Genomic DNA, 26,627 nt, shown 5'->3' on the forward strand with positions numbered 1-26,627 from the left:
TTGATAGAAAAGTCATGGAAATAGAAACTTGCTGTTAAGTTATTATCCCATTGTCTCTTATATTTGTACAGGATGCAAAGTAGATGTAGGAGCCATTTGTAGAGTTAGTTTCTGTTTTTTGGTTCTAGTTGTAAATGTAATTGGCTAATTATGAGTAACTTTATTTGATTCATTTCAGTGCTTTATTTAGATTAGATTTTTCTTGCTAATATTCTTTGTTAGTTATTTGTTTTGAATATTTTGTTAATTGGGTCACACTGGGCACCTGAGTCTATTTATGTAGGTAGGCACCTGGAGTACCAGCATGCACTGGGGTGGGCCAATGGTTTTTACCAGGGAAAGGGAGAGAGCAGCAGGTTTTCTTTGTTCTTTTGTTTGTTTCATTGTTTTGGAAATAAATAATCAGAAAAACGCAAGAATTCATTTTTGGACATTCATCTTCTTTTGCCTGCGTTAAACCACATTCCCATGGTGCATCAGTGGTCTTTTGATTTTGTTTGGTTTAATTTTAATTTGTTTTTTATGGACAAATGGCCACCACAGTAGAATAAGATTGTATTAAGCCACAGTGTGTTATGTTGGTATTTTGTTAGATGTAGACAGAGTCAGGCTCGGTGCCCGTCCCCGCCAAGCTAACCCAGTCACCTGTTGGCTGTAGTTCTAAATTCAACAAATGTCCTTTAATTACGCTATACGTGACTGTGTTGCTATCAAATGTAATCCGATCGTTTATTTTTCAAAACAAATTATGGGGTTAGATGAGTGTGAACTGAGCGAAACAAAAGGAATTGTAATTAGAGAGAAAGGCATTGTACGTTCAAAGCGAGTTCCCTTTGTTTCCTGCAGTGCAGATGGTGAACCAGATGTTGGTATTAGCTGTATGGTTTGCAGCCCATCCTAGTTTAATGTAGGACAGACAAAGGAAATTATTCATTCTGGCAGCCGTTTTCACATTGGGCAGCTCAGACGTTCTATTTGTTCCTGTTCTTTCAGCTCTGTTTAATTGTCCTCTCGAGCTGTCATTCGGTATTCATCGCTGACCTCGCAAGTGTCGTTGAGTTTGTTTATTTTATGAGGGAAGGGTCTGTGTTTTAAAGGACAGCGCTTCTTTCCATCCTCTTCAGTACCAAAAAAAAAAATCTCTTTTGGATAATGACATAAGTGGGTATCCACATTTTCTTTATCTGCTGAAACACCTGACTGAGATTATCAATGTCATTAGTAACCAAAAGAAGAAATATGAATACGATGCGGGATGGGAGAGTAGGGTCACTAAAACATCTTGAAACAGTCTCAAAGTAAAGAGATCTCAGGACTGACACAAAACATCCACCTCCCACTTAAAGGGTGACCCAATTTTTTTAACACGTAGTTCCTCTCTCTGTCTCTTCCTCTCATCAGGGTCCTAAAGGAGAAGCAGTGGGCTCCATCACACAGCCATTACCCAGCAGCCACCTCATCTTCCGTGCTGCCTCTGAGTCTGATGGTAAGAGACAGGCTGTCATTTACAGCTATTTCTCTGGCTTGTCCGGAGCATTTTACTGTGACTGTTAGAGATGCACTGATAAATCTGCACAAAAACTGTCTTCTCCAAAGCCACGGCTCAGTTCAACTGCCTTTTGTGGAACATGGAGATGTTACAAAGGTTTCTCCAAGTATCCACTGTAGCTGATGCAATGTTTAACTGACATAAGACTAAAGGATTTCTTTTGACACGACAACAAACAAAGTTCTGCCTCTGTAGCACACTCAAAGTTGCGATAGCCGCTATTAGCATAACACACCAGAAGCACCACCCAATTTGTTAACGATCTAATGTGCGCCATGGGTGTTGGACCTTTCAACCTCAGTGCAACAAACAGTGTGACAAACACTGTGGTCATCACTTGGGTGGACAGAACTTTGCTCTTTATTACCTGTCCGCAACAAACTACCGTGCGTGCACCAGGTATAGACGAGGGAAAAAAGCGAAGGCTTAAAAAGATAAAAGGAAAATCATAGACGTCCGTGCACCATTGCACGGTGATCGTTCCCAGCAGCCAGAAGCCAAGCCTCCTCTGTCTCTGTCCATGGTGCTGAAACATCCAAGCCACTCTCTCTCTCTCTCTCTCTCTCTGCTACTCTGAGTCTCTGTCCGTGGTGCTCATAACTGTAAAGCAAGGCCAAGGGTCGGATTTACCAACCTGTGAAAATGCAGACGATTACATCCCGGCTGCAGACGTGACTGTGTGTCCTTTAAAACAAGACGAACACAAATGCCGTAAATTCCGGACTATAAGCCGTTACATTTTTCCCAGGCTTTGAGCACCACGGCTTATAATACGGTGCGGCTAATATATGTTTTTTTTTTCTTTTTTTTTCCATGCCGCCAAAAAATATTTTGCCTCATAACATTAGACCAATAAAATTAAGGAATAGTTCACAGTGGTCCAATGAAATTGTACGATAAATCAAACACACTTACACTACTAAATTATTGTAAATCGGTCATTTGTACTCACCCTCAACATGGAAAACAAACGAAGAAATGCACATGATGCAGCTTTTAAATTAAAGGCAATCAATCTGGCTGTTGAAGAAGGAAACAGAACTGCTGCACGTAATCTTGGCGTCAGTGAATCGATGGCGAGACGGCGGAGGCGCTGTTCGAAAAAAAAAAAAAAAAAAAAAAGCATTTACGCCACGTATTTGTGCGGTACCGATAGGTATTTAAGTTAAAACCATCGTGTTCCAGGCACTGTTTGGGGAAAAAAAGCAATTGCAGTATGTATTTGTTTATGTTACCATATGGATTTAATTAAAAATCCTCACATGTAACATCTTTCTGTGTAAATATCTCATATTACAATGTGGACATCTGCGGTTTATAACCCGGTGCGGCCCACAGAAGTACAAATTGGATTTTCTTTGTAAAATTAGAGTGTGCGGCTTATATTCAGGTGCGCTCTATAGTCCGGAATTTACGGTAACATTAAAAACAAAATTAAACGAGCTGCAAAATGTCTCAAAGCAGCTGGTTTCCCGCATGATTCCGGGTCGTCTTTGAGTTCCTCCAGTCGCTTAAGATTATTTTGGCTTGACCATCAGTACGTTCTGATAATGTCCTATGGCATGTCAAATAGGTTTACAAGAGTATGTAATCTCTTCCTTCACACACACACACACACACACACACACACACACACACACACACACACACACACACACACACTCTCCTTTCGCTGGTGTTGCACAAGATGTGTGTATCCTCAGTCCAGGAACAATCACAACCATGTTAGCCCAAAATGTCTAACATTGTCCTTGCGTTTTTTAGCAGTAAATAATAGAGAAATCAGCGTTGAATCAAGATCACAAAGTTTAGTCGGTCTCTCTGGCCCTAAATCACCTTTTTTTTAACCACTGCACAGTTTTTGCTTTCCAATATTTTATTTATTCGGCAGCTATTTTATTTGTTTACCTGGCAAAACTCTGCCAAACTGGTTTATATATATATTAGGGCTGTAGCGATACACTAATCTCACAATACAATACGATACACGATATTCAGCCAACGATACACTTACATCATTTTCTGTGGGGAAAAAAGGGACAGTGTGATTTGACATGAATCGTCGCTGATTGGACTGGTGGTCCGACCTTGAACCGGAAGGACAACACCGCCAGACAAACAGAAACAAACGAACATGTCACAAACGTGAGAGCTATAGCACTTTATACAACATTTTTATGAACTAATTTATCACTGTTTTGTATAATGTGACCCCCTGGCATTGTATTGTATTACCTTAATGTTCTGTGTTTTCACTAATTGTAACGTTTTCAATAAAGTTTGCTTTAAAAAAAAGAAAAATTAATTTAAAAAAAAGAAAAAAGATAAAATCGATACTCGCAGCTGAAAAATCGATACTTTATCGGGAAACGCAATATCGATATATATCGCAGTATCAATATCGCAGCCCTAACAAATAAATATATATATATATCTTTATATATATAGTTTATGTTCCTGTTACAAAATAGCTACTCCCATGTTAAGAGATAAATGTCAAAATGGTTAGACTTCTGCACTTTGTTGAGGTGATATTTGGAAGAGGATGATTTGAAAACAGTTGTTCATCAATTCTCCCTCCCAGGTCGATGCTGGATGGACGCCTTAGAGCTGGCCCTGAAGTGCTCCAGCCTGCTGAAGAGGACCATGATCCGCGAGGGGAAGGAGGACATGAGCACAGTGTCCACTGGTGGAGAGCACTCCATTAATTTCTACAGCCTCCTCAGAGCGCACAACATGCACGGTTTCCAGTGAGTGGCGGAACTAAACCGGCGCTGCTGGCACTACATTTCCCCCCTTAAGGGCTTTTTTTTTTTGTTTAGCACGACCTCTCCTTCTTCGAGTGTTACATAATGAGCTTTCAGTAAATGTCTCGTGCTCCTCCGCCCGCCCCCGTCTCCCTCAGGTTCAACGACAGTGACCATTTGAAAGACCCTGACCTGTACTCTGACAAATCGGACCGGGAAGGAGAACAGGACCACGAGGAGTCGGACCCGGAAGGCCTGGAAAAGAGCGAGGAGAGCGACAGCGACACGTCAGAGCGCCAGGATGACTCGTACGTCGACCTGGACCCCAATGAACACCTGCGTGAAACCCCATACCTTGAGCAATCCCATGAGGAGTTGGGGGAGGTATGAAACAAAAGGGCTCACTCAAAGTTAACCGTAACGCTTGCTTTGAATCTGTATGATATATTATCCACTCGAAACAGCACAGTAGATGAGATAAGATTAGGACATGATCTCATGGGATTTCTAGCAGCCATTCTCATCTTTAGCTTGAAGGCAGTCATCTTCAAAAGGCTCGTTTTTTGATGAGGTTTCTTGCCAAATGAGTTTGAATTAGCGAGTTCTTCTGCTGGTGCTATTGATGCTGTAACACGGACATTCTTTGATCACAGTCTGCGTGGGTGTGTCCCAGAGCGTGGTGATAATATGACAAGCGTGAAAGCGCTAACGCGCATTTCCATACTTATGAAATATGAGTCTTATCAGCTCGCTAATTAAACACCTCGGGAGGTGGTTAGCAGTCACGGACAGTTTTTCTGTCAAAGTTTGCGCATTGGAAGTAGTTAAGTAGCGATAAGAAGGGGTTTGTACTGCAAATGAGAACCGGTTACATGCAGCAAAATAAAATCCTTCACTTCTATTGTTTCACAACTGTGTCTTTAGGCCGGTGAGGCTGCTCAGACGGAAACGGTATCGGAGGAGAATAAATCTTTGATCTGGACCCTGCTGAAGCAGGTTCGACCCGGCATGGACCTGTCCAAGGTGGTACTGCCCACTTTCATCCTGGAGCCAAGGTCCTTCCTGGACAAACTGTCTGACTACTACTACCACGCAGACTTCCTGTCAGAGTAAGGGCTTCCGATTCCCTTGCAGTGTCTTGATTAAAGGAATAGTTTGGCATTTTTGAAAGATGTTTATTTGAAGTTGAATGAGTGAAGCAGTCCCTCCTTCCGTAATCTTAAGTTTATCTTTACAGAATTCTTTAAAACTGGAAAAAGTTTCCAAAATATCAGATTAAATAAGCATTTATTAGATGCTGTTTTGTCACTTATTGACTCTGGAAACATACTTCTGCTAATCTATCAGCAGAGGTGGGTAGAGTAGCCAAAAATTGTACTCATGTAAAAGTACTGTTACTTCAGAATAATATGACTCAAGTAAAAGTAAAAAGTAGTCATCCAAATAATTACTTGAGTAAAAAAGTGCTTGGTGAAAAAACTACTCAAGTATTGAGTAAATGTTGAGTAACGTCTGATTTAACACAAGCATTCAATCAGACAGACAAAAATACAAAATAATCATCTTTAGGCAAATTAGAGTTCATCCAATTGATAAAATAAATTAAAATGAATTTATTAGTTACAAAATAGCTTACATTGAAATAATCCAGGTAAATTCAAGAACTTCAATACAAAAATAAAAGAGACTTAGGAAATGTTTAAAACATATGTAACCTAAAAAAACAAACATTCACCTATCCACGGGGGAAAAAAACGAATTTAGGAAACTTACATGTTTGATCACGTTAGATGTTGAGTTTCTGAATGCTGAAATGTGCGTTTGTTTTGGTTGACACAGAAGACACATAATGTAGCTGCTGTTTCTCACTCTTTGTAAGGTAAACATGCTTTCAGTATGAGGCCTCGTCTGTGTCTTCATTTCCGACCGTTGATTCTGACATTTTTCATCTGTTTCTTTTTTTGTGTGCTACGACTGCTAATGCTAAAGCTAACCCGTCCCGCCGCTGAGATTGAGTATGGTCACGTGACGAGACTGCACGGCTGCGTTTGATTGGTGAAACACAGTCAGGTGGTAGAGCCTTTGGCGGAAGTCTCTCTCTCTGTCAGAATAAAACATTAAAATGAGGCGTACGCGGGGGATAAAAATAATGACGCGTAGAATACCAAAGAGGTAAGAAGAAAAGTAAGAAGCTCATTGTAGCCTAATGTAGCGGAGTAAGAGTACAGTTTCTTCTGCACAAATCTACTCAAGTATAGAGATTTAAAACTACTCCTGGAAGTATAATTTCTTCAAAAACATACTCAAGTAAATGGAACGGAGTAAATGTAACTCGTTACTACCCATCTCTGTCTATCAGTAATACCTAATGACTTTTAACTGTCCAGCCAATAGACAATGACCTTGGTAGACATGAGGGTTCCCTGTTGGTTAAACAGTTAGTAAAGAGGAGCGTCAGACTCAGTTGAGTTCTCCTTTCAGAGCTGCTGTGGAAGAGAATGCCTACAACCGAATGAAGAAAGTGGTGAAATGGTACGTCTCTGGATTTTACAAAAAGCCAAAGGTCAGTTCAGCCCTCTTCATGTTCACGTTCAACAAATTATACTGAAATGATGTTTTATGGTGGTTAACCCCTGGTTGTTGTTTTTTTTTAACCCCTGGTTCCACAGGGGTTAAAGAAGCCTTACAACCCCATAATCGGAGAGACTTTCCGCTGCATGTGGCTCCATGAGAGGACCAACAGCAAGACCTTCTATATCGCCGAGCAGGTAACGGTGACACGGCTGCTCCGAGGCGTCTGATTTGCCGAGCTCTTGTTGCACCTTTAACACATAGCCACATTTTGTTTTCCCTGTATGAAGAAAACGTACTGGCTAATGCTGTCAGGGTGAATTTGTGGTTGACTCACTTCTTCTCTTCAGGTTTCCCACCATCCGCCAGTGTCGGCCTTCTACGTCAGCAACAGGAAAGATGGATTCTGCCTCAGTGGCAGCATCCTGGCCAAGTCCAAGTTCTATGGTACAGACGACCGACCTGTCGTTCATCTTCGCTGCTTTTAGCTCCTCTGTCCACTCGCAGCGGATGACTGTCCACTTTGTTTCAGGAAACTCCCTGTCGGCCATATTAGACGGAGAGGCTCGCCTCACTTTCCTTAACCGAGGGGAGGACTACGTCATGAACATGCCCTACGCGCACTGTAAAGGTCAGAGTGCATCCCTTTCTTACTTCCAGCAAGCGTCACAATGGATTCAGCTTATACGCCGTGACATTCGTCACATTTTCTCTAGGGCTGGGCAAATATTAAAATTTTTAATCTAATTAATCACACGATTTCCCTGATTAATCGCGATTAATCGCATTTGTACGCAAAATCCAAAAATGAATTCAAAAGTAGTGTATAGCTTTTAGCATTTAGTTTTATTTTAAATGTGCTGCCATATGAATGAAAGTGCCATAACATTTGTTGTGCAAACACACTTTTAACATCAGCATCTTTCTGTAGTTTTTATGTAGAAGCCTCGCTCCACTGTCTGTTTCCTTGAATAACTTGCTGGTATCAGTTGTGTGTTTTGCCTTTTAAGTGATATTTTAGACTGGAACTACTACGGCGATAAGACAATTCAACTTGGCAGCGTTTACAGATGACTTTGGTCTGTCGACTCCGCCGTCTGGAAGAACTTTAAAATTAAAATGGCCGAAAAAAGTTCCGTACCCTTCTCCATGTTTGGTGGATCCGCCGATTACTTTCTTTTCCGGTTCCGCAGCGGACGGCAACAGACTTTTACAAAATAAAAGCCTGAAAAAAATGTTTAAAAATAAATAAATAAATAAATAAAACCTGCGTTAATGGCCGATAAAATATTTATCGGCGTTAAATAATTAACGAGTTAACGCTATAATGACGAGTTAACTCGCCCAGCCCTAATTTTCTCATGTGGAAAGCTGTAGATAAAACAAGAGGTGTTTATGTCATTTTAAGCATATGTTGGAGTTTCTCAGTTATTTGTGCTCAATGAGTTTTTTCTTTCATTTTTCCGAATAACATCTTTTAGGAATACTGTATGGAACCATGACCCTGGAGCTGGGTGGTCAGATCACTATTGCATGCGAGAAAACAGGCTACAGTGCTCAGCTGGAGTTCAAACTGAAGGTATGCCTGCGTTTTCTACAAGTAGGAAAATAGCGTTAGTCCTTCCTCAATGGGGTAATGCCTTCTGCCTTCCTTCTTAAATACTTGTTTCTCACGTGACTTCTCTGAATCTCTCACTTCTCCCACGCCATCAACATCTCCACCATTCCGCCGCTTTATCCTCCTGGAAAAACATCCCACTTACCCCCACCCACTTACCCCCCCATCACCAACTGCATTATCATGTCATGAATTAGCGACAGGTATGCGGAAAAAGGGCAACTCAGACGCCGTTAAGCAAATGATTTCAATGTTTGTAAACTAGAACTCTTTGTGTTCTGTATACCTGATGGCAACAGTAACCAAGCTGGAGTGAGGATTCATTGTTTTGAGCTTTAAAGCGCAAGTCTCAGCTCGCCTCAAGACTCAGTTCCATCTGGATGCAGCTAAAACAGGCATCCAAGTCGCTCGCATCCTCAAATGAGCACATAATCATATCACCAAAACTACGTCTCCATTGAGAAATTCAGTCCAATCTGAAATCTCTTTTTATTTAGCGTTTTCAAATCCCTGACGGCCGTCCTTATTGCAAAAAAATCTGCAGCTTTTCAGTATCTCACCTCAGTTGGCACAGAATTCTGCAATTCACATATAACGACTGGTCACAAGAGTCCTTTACTGTGTCGAGCCGTTTCTGTAAAGTTAGGGTTCTGATGGAAGGTCGTACCGAGGCTCCAAAGTCTTCAACTGACCAACAACGAGTCCACCGTGTTGGAAGCTGACAGAATCTTTTTAGATTTTTTTTTATTTTGGCTCATTAGCTGGGCTGGCTGTGATCCCTTCAGGCTGTCGACGTGTGGTCTGGGTGAACACGTTAGCTGTCCTCCCAAAAGCTTTTGGGAGGCAGATTTGACACGACACGTGCGACTTAACGAGTTTCTGCTCGACTTCATAAAATTCAAAATGAGCCAAGATGTCTGCTTTCAAGACACTTTTTAATCACCGACTGCCAGCTGGCATCCTCCGTTATATCACATTAACTTTAGCGCTACATTAACGTAGCTTCTTCTTCTTCTTCTTTTGTGTTTGATCATGTGCTCTAACTGGATCAATGAAGAACCACTCATGTTCGCCTCAGAATGCATCTCAGATTCCAACACTTCCACATCTCCACTCCGCTTGCTTTCTTTTGCTGCCTGATTTGATTCCCGAAACAGTCGCACTGTGATGAGCCACAGTTTAATTCTGTTTTTTTGATACTTGTATTGACATATTGTATTATTTTTGTTTTTTAAGTCCTCTTTTTTTTCCTGCCAGTGAAACCATTGGAAATGAGTCAGACGCTACATTTTATCATACTGCTGACACAAAAATGCAAATAAAACGAGTCGCAGGAACCTTTCTTCCACTGTAAATCCAGCCAGTAAATTTTTTTTTTATGTGCATATATCTCTCCCTCCCTTTCCCTCCTTAAATCTCTCCCCTCCTTTTCTTCTTCCCCTCCCTTGCCCCTTCTCTGTTCCCCATCTCCCCACCTCCTTCTCCCTTTTGCTTGTGTCCGTCCTCCTGCGTCTCTCTCCCTCTCTCTCTCTCCGTCAGCCATTCCTGGGCAGCAGCGACTGTGTCAATCAGGTCTGTGGAAAGATCAAGCTGGGAAAAGAGGTGTTGGCCACCCTAGAGGGACACTGGGTAAGACACGTTCTCCTCACAATGTTGTGGTCCCTGCGAGAACTTTAAAGTAAGGAGAATTTCTTCCCCTCGCAGGACAGCGAGATTTTCATCAACGACAAGAAGACCGGGATGGTGGACACTTTCTGGAACCCCACGCCGGACCTGAGACAGAACAGGCTGACCCGCTGCACTGTCCCACCAGAGGAGCAGGGGGAGTTTGAGTCAGAGAGGTGCGCTTTCCCGAGCAGCATGCAGAGTTTATACTCCCCCTCTCTCTCTCTCTGTATGATGTAAATGCCCTTTGTTCCACTCCAACCAGGCTGTGGCAGCAGGTGACGCGGGCCATCAACAGCAAGGACCAGACCGAGGCCACCAACGAGAAGTTCATACTGGAGGAAGTTCAGAGGAAGTCGGCCCGCGAGCGCAAAGCCAAATGCGAGGAGTGGGTCTCCAGCCTGTTCGAGCAGGACCCCGTCACCGGAGAGTGGCATTACAGATATGCTGAGTGAGTGGTTTGTCAGCTGTTGCAGCTTCAGATCAGATGGGTGCAGTGAACTCAGGGTGCTACTTGACATCCCCTCCATTAGGCAGATAAAAGCAGCTGAAAACTGTCTCGGGGACTAGTTTTATTTTATCCAACACCTCTGAGAGTATGCAAACCACAGCAGTGTAAAGTTGGTGCATACGACCACATCTGCTTGCTGTGACACCGCGAGGCTGACACCTGTAGATGGTGATACAGCAGACTGACCTGTAATCGCTTTAGTTTTATCAGTAAATACCGGATCCATTAACATTTTTGATGGATCTGCTGAAGGAGGCAAAACAAACTCGTTGTTACTCTCAACGTTGCTTCCAAATGACTGCAAACGTGCACCGAAAAAAGTCAAACTGGCCTGACTGCACCCTGTTCTCTTTTTTTTTATATAAGAGGGAAACTTAAAGTAAGTACATCTCACAGCAAACGTTCATTTGTTTGCTTTTCATAGAATTAGAGTGCATGGGTTGCCATCTAGTGGTGGCTCCCTATAACTGCAGAGCTGCTGGGTTTTTTTTTTTTTGTATTCTTTTTAGCTTAAAAGATCAAAGCCACCGAGCCAAATGAAACTGGTGGAGCGTTAAAGGATGGGCAGAGAGGGTGCAGACTGAAATGATTAAAATACAGCGACGACTGTGGCTGACGACGCTCTCTCTAAACTTGCTTTATAGATTTTTACTCTTAAGTTTGATCAGACATTCACCCAAAGAGGCAGAGTGTGAACGCTTTGAATGTAATCAACCTATTCATTTACCTCCATTGCTTCCCCTACATTCCCACATCCACATTCTCCAATTCTCTCTCTCCGCCTCCTCAGCACAAGGCCTTGGGATCCACTCAACGACCTGATCCAATTTGAGAAAGACGGCTGTATCCAGACCAAGGTCCGACACCGCACCCCTATGGTACGTTCTGGCAGTCTTATTAGTCTGAGTAACCAGGGGCCGCGGAGGGACAATTGCAAGTGCCAGGTAGGTTGTCCCGATCAAAACTGTGCTTTTTAAAAAAAAACAAAAAAAAAAACAACAACAACAACAAAAAAAAAACAAGCACCTCGCCGCCTCAGCCATCTTTCACACTGCACCTGGTGCACCGTCTCCATCGTCGCTTCTGCTCTCTGTGTTCGTCATCGCTGTGATGCCGCCGCCATTGCCTGTGCTCCTCTTGTGTCATCTCTCTCCTCCTTCGTTCTCTGTCACTAACTTTTTTTCTTGATTATGGGATGGAAGGCCACGTAGAACTGCATGCTGTAGAAAGTGGATAACTCTGTGTTCTCCAAACAGTTGATTTAATCAAAATGTATGTACAGCGAATGTTTAATCAATTTAATGTATGTTTAATCAAATGTACGTGGCGTTTTAGCTGGCTGATTTTGGTTCAGCGGGCCTCTATATTAACAGACGGCGGCCAACACCCGGTCGCGTCGCCCTTCACCCCCGTTCTCACCTCCTTTTTGTTTGTTTCTATCTTCTGTCGGCTAATGATTTCTTAACTTTTTTTTTTTTCTTGTTTACTGACCTGCTGTTAGCTAGAGTCATGTGTTGAGAAACTAAAGCCTGCTTTGGGGCAGTCACTGCGATGTTTACACTCAAGTGCAAAGTAGCAACGTGCCAAGAGCCGCAGCCGGTAAAGTTCTTGCCCCTTAAGTTCTTTCGAGCTTCGGTTTCGCTTTGGCTCGTGCACCATCGGAGACGCTGGGTCAACTCCTTTTCCTGCATCCAGATTATGAGCAGATTCAGCTCTTACGTGGAGGGAAACAATGTTCAACAGGGAGAAAAATATCGGGAAACACTTTCGGGCTAATGCGCAGCCTGGAATGCAACACGGTTCAGCACATCGAGGTGATCTGCTGATATACGGTTAACTGGTCTCCAGACTCACTCGGGACATGGTTGCAGTTATAGTGCGGACCCAGTGTCCCTGAGCATAGTTTGTAATCCCGGACTCCTGAGTGGCTGCTCTGCATGCAGCCCTCTTAAAGGATAGATTCTACAGAAAGTAGGAAAAATTCCCTCTTTGTTCCAGTCTTTGAAAATTCTCCACGCTACCTAAAATCTGTTGAGACATCTTAATGGAATGAATCTCGTCAAAAAATCCCTCCACACGGTTTGATCTTCCTGAACTTTTATCAGGCAAACTCTGAACAGCCTTTGTGCCACGAAACCTAAATCGATCTGAAACTCCCCGTTTAACCGATCGTCACGTCTTACGCATTTCAACGTGTTATATCAGAAAGAAGAAGAAACAAAAAAAGCTGTCATCCGGTCAGAGTTTAAATCCTTTCAAACTAAAGTCTGTGGCCCATTCACAATTGTCCTAAAACATGAGATGTTTTAGACGTCCTCAAAGTAGACCTCGCCATTTATTCATTTGTCGACCGTTTTTTTCTCACCACCGACTGAACGCCCACAGTTTTAATTTCAACTTCACATTAACTACTAATCCTACAGATTCCTACTTTCAGATTTGGAACATTGGATCATTTTCACCGAGAGTTAATGGACCGAAAAGAAAAAAAGAAAATTTAAAGACTTTTAACGAACGCGGTCCTTTTCCGTCTACTTTGAGGGCAGAGGTCAAAATCTGATGTTTTTGATCATGTTTAATATATTTTTATGTGCCAGCTCTTGGCAGGTTTGATCATTTTGGATGCTTATTGTGTGTTATTGTTGAGCGTAAATGCATGTGACTCACTGATGTACCAGCATGCCTCACGCAGTGTTTCACCAGTGCCGACCCGGGCTGGGTGGGTGAGGTGGGGTGGGGGTGGGGGCGCACTGTTGTTGGATAACACCTTTTTTTTTGTTGTGTCATTTTACGCCCTCTTACTTCGTGTTTGTTGAAACCCGAAGCGGCCGCCGGTGGCGTATCAGATGTGGTTCTCTTTGTCAGCATGTTGCTTTTGGATTAATCTGCATATTTGAACAGGTAACGGTGCCAAAGAGGAAACACAAGAGCGACAAGCCCAAGAGCCCAGAGAGCGGCTGCTCGTCGCCCGAACCCGATCGCCAGGATTCGTCTGGCAGCGAGCGTGAGTCACACACATTTACTGTAACACAAAACACAAGAAAAATCTAGTTTGAGGCCCCGCGGGTGAGGCCGAACTCCACTTCCTGTTCATCGAGGTGGGAAACTCCGGGCCCCTCGCAGCTCAATCTGATCATGACTTGGAAAGCTGCTTTCCTTGTTTTGAAATGATTACCAATACATCTTTTATAATGTACAAGATTTCTAATTTTCTTGTTGTGAGGAAAACTACATTTGCCCACATATATTCTCTAAAAGGAGAGGAAAAGTGTGCCCCTAACAGCGTATTTGTAATAAATCAGCGCACACATCAGCGTGCTCTCAATCATTCGCCGATAGCGATGGGACTTCTGACCAACATCCTTCCGGTTCGTACATTTAGTGCTGCTCTCGTTTGGAGCACGAGACCACAGCAGCCACTCATCAGAGGCTAAATGTGAAGTTACGACTGCACAAGATTCGGTGGCAGTGGATATCCGCATATCCGTCAGAGCAGTGTTTTTCCAATCCTGGTCCTCAGGGGACCACTGCCCTGCATGTTTTAGATGTTTCCTGCTCCAACACACCTGATTCAAATAGAGGTATCCTCCCTACTTTCTTCTCGCCGTTGTTTCTATAAGTTATCTTTTGAGATGTCGTATCTCTGCTTCGCGGCGAACATCTTGATGCGTCTATTCAATTCCAGATACATATATTCCAGATAGCTGGACAAAATAGGACATTTGCCAACATTTGAACGAATGCACGCACCCTCTTTGACATGTATATAATAAGTTAATAAGATTAATAAGTTCAAGGTCAGACTATTGCAATGCACTTTATGTCGGCGTCTCCCAGTCTTCTCTCAGTCGCCTTCAACTTGTGCAAAACGCTGCTGCCCGTCTTTTAACCAACACTAACAGACGTGTGCACATCACTCCTGTTCTTAACTCCCTCCATTGACTTCCTGTCCTATATAGAATTGATTTTAAACTTTTGTTTGTTTTTAAAGCTCTTAACGGCCTCGCCCCATCATATTTATCTGAGCTTTTAACAGTCTGCAATCCTGGTAGAGCTCTGAGGTCAACAAATCAGTTTTTGCTGGAAGTGCCCAGGTCAGAATACAAACCCTGGGGTGACCGAGCCTTTTCCGTCGCTGCCCCCAGGCTCTGGAATAAGCTCCCCGTCCAGCTGCGTCTTATTTCTGACCTGGGCCTCTTCAAATCTATTGCTTTTAATACCCAGTAGTATGATGACACTTTTATTTTATTTTATCTTATTCGATTTTGTTGTATTTTATTGCTTTCACTGTTCTTTTATTGTTTTTATTTGTTTTTACTTAGTCTTCTCTTTATTTATTACCTGCTGTAAAGCACTTTGGTACACCGTAAGGATTGTTTGTAAAGGGCTGTGGATGTAAATAAAATACATTTACATTTACATATATGTAGTTTAACCACACACAATCAATATGGTTTTAATACATCAGGTCATCTTGAACTCAGCAGCGTCTTGAATGTACTTTGTTGCAGGACACAAAAGCAAACATAACAGTCGGCTGAGGAAAAAAGGCGCAGACCTCAGTGAACTTCAAAGTGCCATTGAATCGATAAAGCAGACGCAGGAAGACATCAACAGGTGAGAAAGGCGTCTATCAGTCTGTGCCATCGGTGTGATGTGACGCTGCGCCTTTGAGCTCTGAGCCATAATGTGTGTGTGTGTGTGTGTGTGTGCAGTTGTTTTAGTTACTGTAGAGGGTCATGTGACAGGGAGCCCACCAACAAAGTGGGGCCCTGTGTCTTCGTGGGGCCCAAAATCCTGGACCCCACATTGGAAACCACTTTAAAGCAGCTTGGGATGCTCTCCCAACATGCCTCATGCATTTGTTTTTAACTTGGCCTATTTGGTAGCGAAAAACTAACATATAAAATAAAGTTTCGAATTGTGTTTATTGAAAGTGATTTTTAATATCAAGATATTTTTGGGGACTTGCCTGATTTTTTTTTTCATAGTTCCAGGACCACTAAAAAGGGTGGACCCCACAACTCAGTAAACTCATGTTGGTCCTGCAGTGGGAGGTTAACAAGGATGTGTGTGTGTGTGTGTGTGTGTGTGTGTGTGTGTGTGTGTGTGTGTGTGTGTGTGTGTGTGTGTGTGTGTGTGCAGGAGCATCACCGTGCTGCGGAGTCGCGCCGTGGCCCGGGTGGAGAGCAGCTCCTTCCTCCAGCAGCGCGACTACGTCATCATCGTTTTCCTCATCGTCCTCCAGGTCCTGATCAACTACATCTTCAAGTAGCAGCCGCAGCCCACTGAGAGATGGATCCCCTTCACCCACAAACTCTGAAACTTTTAGGCACCGCAACAGGAGGACTGTGACACTTGGACTCGAGGGGCTCACAAATGAGTGACTGAAGCCGTGTCCTCCTGCTGTCTTCTTCTTCTTCTTCTTCTGTCTTTGTAAACCCATATACTCGTGTCCAGAAAAGGCAGAAGCTTCCACGTGAAAAGAGACTTTTTAAAAAGAAAGAAAAAAACAAAAAACTCTTATTTATTTGTCACCAGCCCATTCCAAATCTCTGGGAGAGAGCCGCAGATTTCAAGACGGAGAGGAGCAGCGACGGTTTTTACCCGACAAACTTTCGACTGCCACTCTTATTGATTTGCCTTGATGTACGAGGCAAAGACGTCAGCCATCTTTTTCTTCTTTTTTTTTTTAACTGTTTGTTTGTTTGTTTGTTTTTTGCTTTTCTGGAGTGACACTGCTCCGCCGACTCACATTTCACCTCAAACGACAGGGAACGAGGACCGCAGCTCAGATTGTAACACAGACAAACTTGGATACCTTTCATTTTAATGCTTTTTTTAAAAAGAAAAACAAAAAAAAAATGTCCTTTGCGAGTAGAGGCCCGCTCGAAAAAAAACGTGATCAATGGAGGGGAAAAGCTAAAGTGGACCGATCTATGTGGCTTTTATGTTTTTTTTTTTGTTTTGTTTTGTTTTTTTTGTATTATCAGATCCTCTCTGGTTTCAGCTGCGGGGCTCCACGTGTGCAGGCGGAAGAGAAGGACAGACAAAGCGACGGAAGAAGTAGATGTTGGAATCTGTTAGATGATAAAACGCCACCATTTGCATATACAAAAGTCACTGTTTAAAAAAAAGAAAAAAAATCAGATGTTTGACACGTTGTATATTCCGTAGGAAGCATGTAGCTACAAACCGGAGCGCGTTAGCACATTAGCCCTTTGTACAGTATTTTCTACAAGGCACAAATGCACTGGAAACGTCAGATTTTGTTTGTGTTCCGTGTTGCTCGTGCAGTCAACCTGCGATCAACTTGATGCCCTATTGACATTATAGTTTGTTTTTTTTTGTCAACTCCAGTGACCACTGCCCTATTAATCAACAAGAAAAGTGAGCTGAGATATTTGTGTCCAGCGTGTAGTTGATTTTTTTTGTTTGTTTGTTTTTTCTAGCAGGGACAAAAGTGGACGCGACAAAAACCGAGTGCTGTCGTCTTAGACCGAACTGACATTTAACCAGTAGAAAATGTAACGAGTGTGTAGATTAGCTGGTTTCAGGGGTCGGCCTTCAAATGTAGAAGCAGGCACCTGGTCGCCTTTTGTTCCAGCGCATTTGAGCCTCGGATTTGCTCTCCAGGGAAACTAGAATATAGACACTTTAGTATTTGGACTTGAGACTTCTAGAGTTTTTTTTTTTTTTTTTTTTCTAACTTGTCACTAACTGAACCATTCCAAACGTACGCAAGTACCAAGCCAAACTCAGCGTGTAGAGTAAGTCAGTCCCGTTCACTGTGTAAATATCTAGATTGATTTTAAAAATTTTTTTTGCGACCACAAACTCAACACCAAGGTTCGCTGTACAGACACTCGCCGCGTGCACAAACCGCTCTCTTCGATCTCGCGTGTCTCAACCATCCACTGCTTTGTACGTACACATGGACACAAAGGGGGAAAAAAAACAACAACAGATTAGTACAACCAAATGTCGTACCTTCTGGAAACGTCAGCATACTGTACATTGTAGTTTCAGTTTGTTACCTTTTGTCTTCTGGCAGATGTGGGTTGTTGTTTTTCTCAGAAGTAGCGTTAAAAAAACCTGTAAAAACTTTTAAGTGTCGCCTGAGTATTTCCAACCACTTTTAACAGTCACCGCCGCAACTAAACATATAATTCATATACATTTCATTCAGAACTGTTTAAAAAAAAAAAAAAAAGAAGATCCAAACCACTTCAAGGACTGTATTTGAACATTGATTTTGTATCTCTCTTCGCCTGTCATGATGTTAGCCTTGTCGACGTTTACATATCCGATTGCCTCCGCCATCAGCAGACTGTTAAGCGATGAGAACTCTGTCAAACCAACGCAGGCTCAAAGAAAGACTCGTAGCATCCAGCTGTTCTCCTGGAAGTTGCCCGGCTGGCCCGAGTGCGTCCGTGCGTGTGTTTCTGTGCATCATTGCCTCAACCGCTCATCTTAAAAGTCGAGAATCCAGATGTTAGAATGTGGAGAAATAAGTATATATACCAGTGCCTTCTAGAGTCAGAGCGGGGGTAGAGTAGATGAGGGGCTTAGCAGAGGTGAAAAGGAGTCAGGAGTCACGTGGGGGGGGGGGGTGACTGTGGAGCATACACAGAGTCCAAGTCCGATCAGGGGACTGATCTGATGGGGGTGGGGGCGGGGTTTGAACCTGGACCGGGACTCCAGCTGTTTCAGTGTGGACGTGCCATATGAAGCCTTAGAAATGAGTCCGACTCCACGGGTCGCCACGCCACCCAGCTCCTGCCTCCCCTCCAGAAGTGTTGCCATAGTAACACACGCATTGGTTCCTGGATGCTGATTCCTGCCACAGGAGAAAAAAAAAGGAAGGGAGAGAGACCTTTCCTCTCCACTGTTGTCCTTGTCTCTCACTCTCTCTCTCTCGCCGTCTAACACACCAAATTTTGAGGGAAATGAACGTCTCTGCCGTCTCACGTTTGTTGCCGTGTCTGTGCAATAATACATTTTATTTATTCCTCTTTTTGTATGTGGGTTTATGTTCGTTTTTTTTTTTGTTTTGTTTCTTTTTCCCAGCTCGTGGTTTTAGGTCACCGTTCTCGTTCGATGTTTTTTTCAAAACCGACTATAAATTCCCGCTCTTTTCTTTCATTCCACTCCTTGTTACTTGACATCAAACACACGCAGCCGTCATAAACTGGTGCACACTGTCACACTTTGCGCGCGCACACACACACACACACACACACACACACACACAATCAAACCCTTTTTCCTATTCGAGTACCTGAATATATTTACTGTATCTCCATGGCAACTGTAACTTCCTGGAAGTTTATGGTCACATGTAACAGAATAAAAACAAATAACATGCTGGTGTCCTCTGTCTGTAGTTTGTGTAAAGACGCATCATCACCCAGAGCGTCCGTATGTAGCGTTGATCATTCTGTATTTACTGATGATATGTTACACTTTGTATGGAAGTTTAAAAAAAAAAAAAAAAAAAAAAGATCCAATTAAATTACACACACACACTCGGTAAATCACAGCTGCCAGGTCCCAACAGGGAATACTCCTAAACCTGTAGGGAAAGCTGGTGAATAATTGTTGGACAAACGGTAAAAAATGAGCAGTAAGAATTGCACAAAGTTAAAGTTAAATGAAAATGTGATACTGATCCTGTGCTTGACCACATAAGGCCCTAAAAGTGAAGACTAAAAACCTTCAAATGAATTCTAAAATTTACTGGCAACCAATGAATAGAAGCCAAGGCTAGAGTGATGTCGGTGCCGGTTAAGTCTTGCTGCAGCATTTTGCATGGCCTAAAAACGGTTCAACGCAGGTTAAAAGACTGTTTGACATCTAAACGAGAAGAGATAGAAGCGTGGATGATCATCTCAAGTTCAGCTTTTGACACCAGCAGCCTGAGTTTTGAAATGTTCCATAGATTATAAAAACAATTCCCAACTAATTGTTTCCAGTGATGCTCAAACCATGTTGAACCTATCAAATTTCTTCTTCTTTCTCGCAGTGAGAGGCTCAGAAGGTCCTTTGTTCCCACAGCCATAAAGCTTTTTAACAGTGACTGCTGAGTTCTTCTCAAATTGATCGATGATTTAAAAAAAAAAATGTATTTAGTCATTTATTATTATTATTAGTTAGTAGTAGTATTTTTTTTTAATTAAAATTGGTATTATTATTATTGTTGTTGTTAATATACAATCATTGTAAATATTAATAATTTTTTGAGCTACTTGACTAATTTGAATTTCCCCCATTGGGGGATGAATAAAGTATTTTCAGTTTTTCTCATTGTTTAACTTTAATTGCTTAAGATCTTTCAGGCAAGTTTGTAAACAATTTATTACAGCTTGTGTAATGCAGCTCGGCTGCCACTAGAGGGCAGTGTGGCGCTGTCTTCTGTGGCTGGGTTGGTTTGAGCTTTTTCAACAAGTTACTGGTTTTGATTCACACAAAACCACCACCGATGCTACATCCTCCCAAAATCTCTTGTCCCGAGTAATCTGGAGGTTCGAGGAGGCTCGCTGTGAAATATGTAAAAATAATGAGATCACAGCACTGAAACACAAATTCGGCACACAAAACAGGACTACTAGTTATAATTTGTGTATTTCAGGCGCCAAGTTATTAAACTTCATTACAAGGGTACTCCCCGCACGGAAAGTTTCCACACAAAACCTAAAAAAAAAGAGGTGAAAGAGTTTTTAATAAATATGAAAAAGAATCTGACAGCAAACTATAAACAGAGTACCTTTAGACTTAACAGGAAACAGAGATGACACGTGAAAAACATGTTTGGGTTATACCACCAGCTGCTCATATGAGGTCTGTGGTAGAGATGTGGAAGGGAGCTTGAGCGTCCTGGTTTATCCTGACAGTTTGTTTCCATTGGCCGGCTGTTCCCGCTGTCGGTTCCTTGGCCAAGGACACTGACAAAGGTTGATAAAGCAAGAACTGTCCGTCTCATATAACAGCAAAACATTTGATATCAGCCCCTACCCCGTCCCTGCTCTGCGTCGCTTTTTACCCGAGCGCTGCCTTTGCACGAAGGAGAGAGAAGAAACGAAGGGCCGAGGTGAAGACAAAAGAGGATTAGGAAGGAGGAATTAGAGGTTCGAATAAGGACAAGGTGTTCGGAGAGGAAAGGAGGCAAAGAGAGGAAGGGTGGAAGACTTGCAGGAGAAGAAAGGGACTCTTGCTCAGTTTACTCAAAGTGAAAGGTGCTTTTTACAGAACAAATGGTTGATTGACTTAAAGCAACTCGCAAACAAGAGACACATTCCCAGTCTTCCTCCATTGGATCATGTGGTCTTGCCTCCAGGAGACGGCAGTTAATGCTGCAATTGGGCAGGCACAGTCAGTTTGAGAAGGCATAGTCGTTAACTTTGAAAATGATGAGACCCGGACCCTCATCGTGACCCACAAACACCCCCAAATTTCTGTTTTTTTCTGGTTTTTTTTCGACTTCAGGGAAAGACACGAGAAGGACCAATGAGAGCCGTTTCATTTTTTTTCCTACTGTACAGCCCAGTCAACTCTTTCAAGACTGCACCAGAGGGCATCCTCTCTGTCTTGTCTGGGAGAATCTTCCTACATCACCGCAACTTGTGATGAGTAGGGGTGGTCGGATCGATTCAAAATATCGATAGTATCGATACTAACGTTGGTATTGGGTATTGATCGATACTTGTGTGATGAGATCGATTCTTAAGTTTCAGTTTCTCTTCTGTACAACTCCAGGGGCCTCATGTACAAAGACTTGCGTGCATTTCCTACTGAAACATGGCATACGCTCAAACCCAAATGCCCTCCAACGCACAAAAACATCTGGATGCATGAATCCGTGCGTATGCGTGAATCCAAGCAAATTTCCTTCGCACGTCCCAATCAACGTGTAATTGAGCGCACATGTCGGAGTCCCCGACTCCTCCCTGTCCACGCCGCTACATAAAAATATGCATATATTTGCACAACTTACTTAGTACATTTCAAATTGAAAAAAAAAACTTGAGTTTGTTCATTGCAAATGCAGATTAGCACCCCAAAAGGGAAATTTAAGTTTTGAAGTTTTCTATAAACATCTCTGAGTTCCTTAATAAAAGTATTTTTATTTGCCAGAAAACTTTTTCCTGTGTTTTATTATTATCATAAACATGATTAATTAAAGGAAAACTTACATAATAATTAAATAATTGTGAAAATTCAAGTTTTCATTCAAATATGCATATTGATGATGCATTCACTTAATTAATTACGACGCATTGCTCTCCCCTACACAAAAGTAGATGGTAGCAGTAAAAAGTATCGGTATTGGTATCGGTATCGGCGATATTGGCCCTGTAGTTACTTAGTATTGGATCGATACCAAATTTTGCAGTATCGCACAGCCCTAGTGATGAGACGAGGATTCACCTATCTACCTAAACTGTCTTCAGTTCGGCATCAGCAAACAGATTCTACACCTGCGTGTCCTCCAGCTGAGCCGAAATCCACTTTGTTCTGTCCTTGGTGTTTCCTTTCAAGGATGTGAAAGTTTTGTTGCAGATTTCCTGTTTGTTTTTCTGCCTGAGCTGAGCCTGGCTTCTCTGAACAGACTGCATGGGAAGTGTCGAATGCACAGTAAACCCTCAGAATGCTGCTCTAATCGATGTTTTCATGTGCAAACGTTGCACATCATAGTAAATTGTAAGTGGTCATCCTAAGTGAGCGGTTTTATTCAGGCCCGCTCAGGAAAAGGCTCATGGCAATGCTGTAATTATAGAGCACCGTTCCGTGGGTAGTCGCATTCGCCACCAAATGCTCTTACAGATGGAGTGAAATGGCACTTCACTGACAGTAAAGCTTCCTTCATCTTCTTCTGTGCTGTTATTTAAGGCCCGCTCGTCTTCAGTAAGACTCAGCATCACTCTGCCTGCAAAGCCCCGTCACTTTTATTCTCAAGAGGTCCAACTTCTTGCTCTCAGTTCTCAGTCGCATTGCTAATTTATGGAAAACACACTCAGGCCTCTCCTTCATATGTGTCACACTGATACTAAAAAAAAATTTTTTTTTTTAAAGCCATCAGTTTGGTGTCTGTGCAGATGTCAGAGAAAACTGCTTGCCTAAGCAGACGGTGATTTCTTTCAGAGCCGCGCGGGCGTCTCAGATCACTGGAGTAGAAATGTCCATTGCCAGTAACCATGGTGAACCTGCACTGAGAACACATAAAAAGCACCAAACTGTCACCGAACTTTATTAAATTTCTCTTAAATGAATTGCAACCCTCCTCCTCTTGTCTTCTTATCAAAGTTCTCCTGGTAATGTTCTGTGGTCTCCCTCTGGTCTGGATTTTATTACAGAGACATATTGATGTACTGAAGGAACAAGTCTTCTCACGTAAGTTACAACGTAGAGCCCAGTTTAATCGGAACCACATACAGAATGGGAAATACCGTTAACCTCACAGAGAAATTAAACTCGAAGCAGTTCCCAGCTAATAATCCTGAAACAACGATGGTAGAAATGGTTTAAAAGAGCGATTTTCCCAAAGAATTACACTGGAAAAACAACAAATAAAAGACGTTTTTGCTTGAAATAAGCAAAAAAATCTGCCAATGGAACTATTGAAAATCGGCTTGTCAAGATATCTTGAAATATGATGTGATATTTAGGACTTTTGAGATAAAAGTGATCTTGAAATTAGCTTAAAAACCTCTTCAAATGTAAAAAAAGCTTGTTTCATATGATATGTGACTCAAAACAATTTGATTTCAAGACTTTTTCATTTAACAAGATATTCCAGATGTGTTGTCTTCAAACAAGTCCCTATATCTGGCTGAAATAGTGCTTGTTAGGCAGTTGTGTCTTATATTAAGTGTAATGAGATATTTTGACTAGAAATGAGACAAATATATTTAGTAAGACTTTGATTTTTTCCAGTGTAAGCTTTCCTCTCCAAACATCGAATTCACATTAGATCCAGAGGTTTGGTGGCAGACATGAGACATCTGGGAGAAGAGATGGTGAACGTTATTATTTCCTTAACAGTCTGTGCAAATGGAGTGTTATTAATTTCCCACCGATGCTGTCCATTATGCAGATGAGAACTTATTATTTCAATCTGTCACTCAATATTCACATGCACAAGTTTAAAAATCACAGAACGGATGGGAAAAGCATCTGCTGTTAAACCCCTCCTCTCTCCTCCAATCCATCCAATCACAGCCTCTCCCCTCTTCCACCAAATATCAAATTTGGTTGATCCTGATGTTCAATGGGCAGGATGTCACTGTTGCTAGGAAACATCACCCTGACGACTGGCTTTCTTTCCTCTGAGGCGAGAAAGGAAAGAGGGAGGAGGTCATGAGGAAGAGTATATGGAAGCACTGGCAGAAGGAAGTAATACACAAGAGCGTTGAAAGGAGGAAGTAACTGGGAAGGAAGAAGGGCACAAGGTGGAAGTAAAAGAAGGTGATAGAAATAAAAAGAAAAAAACGGATTAAACAGAGTTTCAAAGTTTCATCAGAGTAGAAGGTTTGTCGAGAGGGGGGAAAAGGCAGCTGTTGGGAAGAAAAGGAAACACCTTGTGTTTGGATTATCATGCAATCTGCCTTGGTTTCAGTTTGTCATCATTTTCATCCTCTGGTCTGTCCACAAACTCCGCCCCCTTTGGCATCGTCCAGGCAACATGCTGTCAGACTGAGGTCGCTGCTTGGACTCCTCATCACTCAAATGTGGTGCATCAACGAGTGTTCTAATAAGAAATCAGTTAAATATGACGGCAGGATACATTTGGAATTGGAAACGCTGAGTCAACTCACACGAACAAACACATAAATCCCTTTTTTAGATGCTTAAGTTATTAGTTATTCAACAGCGACATCATGAAAGGAGATATTTTACCTTCACAAAGTGAAAAAAGTACAAAATTCAGTGACAACTAACCAGAGCTGACGTGATAATTAGTTTGGTGTGGGCTTGAATTGATGTAGTGATGTAGTGAAAAAAAAGGGGCAACAAAGCAGGTGACCTTATGGAGCCGCAAAGTCAGCAACAGGGAGGAGGTCGGGGTGGACGGTTAGGTCAACAACACTGAACTTTAGTTTGGTTTAAGCTTAAGAACATTCTGGTATTTTAGAGATTTCTAAATACTGCATTGTGTGGACAATTTCACCGGGGGGGGGTCACCCCTGTACAGTTTTATTTAGCAAGAAAACAATAAACCGCAAAGTGTAAACTTTTTAAGCTTGTTCGTTTCTGTCGGGCCGTTTTGCATTACAACACAGAGGTCTACGGTGACTGAATCATCTCAGAGGCCAAAGTGGTTCCTTGGAGTCGTCTATTCAATGTTGAATTAAGATGAAATATTAACTTCCCTTCACTCGTCTTTTTTTGTACCTGTTTCCTGAAAATAAGACTAGCATCTAACAGCTACAGAGGGTGGCTGAGAATACCCAGTTAGCATCATGGAGTCATCTTGGCTGCATACGAACAGAAAATTATTCTGACGCTAAATGCTAAATGTTAAATGTTAAATGCTAAATGTTAAATTGTGGTCCAGTAATTTCACAAAGTTCATTTTTACATTAACTTGATAGCTATGATAGCTATTAGCTATTAGGCTAACTCAGTCTAGTACAAATTAGATGTATCAAGCAGGAAGTGCTAGCTACCAGCCCACTTGCTATTTAGCTAACTTTGAAGCACTATGAAAGAAGCTGGAAACGTTTCAGTGTAAACTACAGGAAACAGCTCCGGGCCGACAGAAACATTTCAGCCGACACATTTATTCACATGAAAGCAGTAGCTCTGAAAGCCTAGGTTGTTGGTACAGAGTATACGTGTGTTAAAGGTTATTGTTAGCTTTTTATCATCATCATTTTTAAATCTTTATTTCACCATCTTAAAAAGACACTAAAGACAGACAGCCGCTCAGACCAGTAATACATCACAAACAATGAGTCTGCAGTGTATCTCAGCTTATACAGTAATTGGCCATCACTTTGCTCCTGTCCAGTTAACACTAAAGTGAAAATTGGATTTTTAAATTTTTTTTTTCCCCCTCAAAAACCTTTGCAGGTGAGGATGAACAGGGAGGACCGCCGGAAGGGTGCATTACGTCACCCAAAAGAACTGTGCCCACCTTGGCGGCTGTATTTGCCGGTAGGCTTAGATGGGTTAACAGACATATAATGAGGTAATCCGCAGTGTTTGCAGTGCAGCGAGGCCGGTGAGGTTGCACTGGGTGCTGGCTCAGCGTTGTGTTTATCCCCCTGTGGAATCGGCAGAGCATAAAAGAACTGCTGCAGCGAGCCGCTCCCTTTCACTGCCGGATTAGTGGAGCGATTAGCTGTCTGTCTTTTTATTATGATTTTTTTTCTATTCTTTTTTTTGTTTCTCTTTACCCCGCCTGCCCCATGACAACACAGACATTAACATATTGTGGGGCTGACTAAGGGCAGTGCTGGCCATGTAACCAGCTTTACGCTCTCCGTCCTTCCTCCTAAAATCTGGGACAGATGAGAAAATGGCAACGTAATTTGGGTAATGGCAACAAAGTGCATTACCTGGAAACAGCCTGTACTTGGTTGTCTTCTGTCGAGATTTGGATCGTTTTTGGGGTCATTGATATAGTTAGTATTATTTTTGCTTTAATTTCCAAATAATATGTGAGCTATGGCTAAATTAGATGGCTGTCCCCACATGCTAAGACCTCAGCCCAGAAACTGAGAGGTCTTGCCTCTTCCCCCCCTCATCTCTCTCCCTTCATTTGAATGCTCGCCTGGAATGATGACTTGTTCCCCCTCCTGTCGAGGTTGGCAGAGCTGTGGCTATTTTTAGAAAAAGGAATTGCCGTGGGGAACCCCTATGTGTGCAAATGCCTCCTCTCTCTTACTGAACACGAAGCATACTCTAATGCAAACCTTATATGCAGTCGTGCTGCTTAGCAAGGCAACCCCAATCGTGGGGATT

The 26,627-nt window shown here is 42.3% G+C and overlaps 1 protein-coding gene across 8 annotated transcripts in view; it reads left to right on the top strand.

The window, feature by feature from the left end:
- The window catches only part of osbpl8 (oxysterol binding protein-like 8), a 75,783-nt gene extending 58,418 nt beyond the window's left edge, over positions 1–17,365 (top strand). For 6 of the 8 annotated variants that reach the window (XM_075471906.1, XM_075471908.1, XM_075471907.1 and 3 more), the window contains 16 exons: positions 1,402–1,486; positions 4,134–4,299; positions 4,455–4,680; positions 5,221–5,405; positions 6,778–6,859; positions 6,966–7,064; positions 7,218–7,314; positions 7,400–7,498; positions 8,349–8,446; positions 10,025–10,114; positions 10,190–10,326; positions 10,416–10,601; positions 11,452–11,605; positions 13,563–13,665; positions 15,173–15,278; positions 15,807–17,365. In XM_075471906.1, the coding sequence (XP_075328021.1) occupies positions 1,402–1,486; positions 4,134–4,299; positions 4,455–4,680; positions 5,221–5,405; positions 6,778–6,859; positions 6,966–7,064; positions 7,218–7,314; positions 7,400–7,498; positions 8,349–8,446; positions 10,025–10,114; positions 10,190–10,326; positions 10,416–10,601; positions 11,452–11,605; positions 13,563–13,665; positions 15,173–15,278; positions 15,807–15,936 (2,043 nt within the window). In that variant the 3' untranslated portion in view covers positions 15,937–17,365. The remainder of the gene's footprint in view (positions 1–1,401; positions 1,487–4,133; positions 4,300–4,454; positions 4,681–5,220; positions 5,406–6,777; positions 6,860–6,965; positions 7,065–7,217; positions 7,315–7,399; positions 7,499–8,348; positions 8,447–10,024; positions 10,115–10,189; positions 10,327–10,415; positions 10,602–11,451; positions 11,606–13,562; positions 13,666–15,172; positions 15,279–15,806) is intronic. The other 2 variants (XM_075471909.1, XM_075471914.1) reach the window with 1 other exon arrangement.
- The last annotated feature ends 9,262 nt before the right edge of the window (positions 17,366–26,627 follow it).

The sequence above is a fragment of the Odontesthes bonariensis genome, chromosome 8, assembly GCF_027942865.1.
Source record: "Odontesthes bonariensis isolate fOdoBon6 chromosome 8, fOdoBon6.hap1, whole genome shotgun sequence".
NCBI lineage: Eukaryota > Metazoa > Chordata > Actinopteri > Atheriniformes > Atherinopsidae > Odontesthes > Odontesthes bonariensis.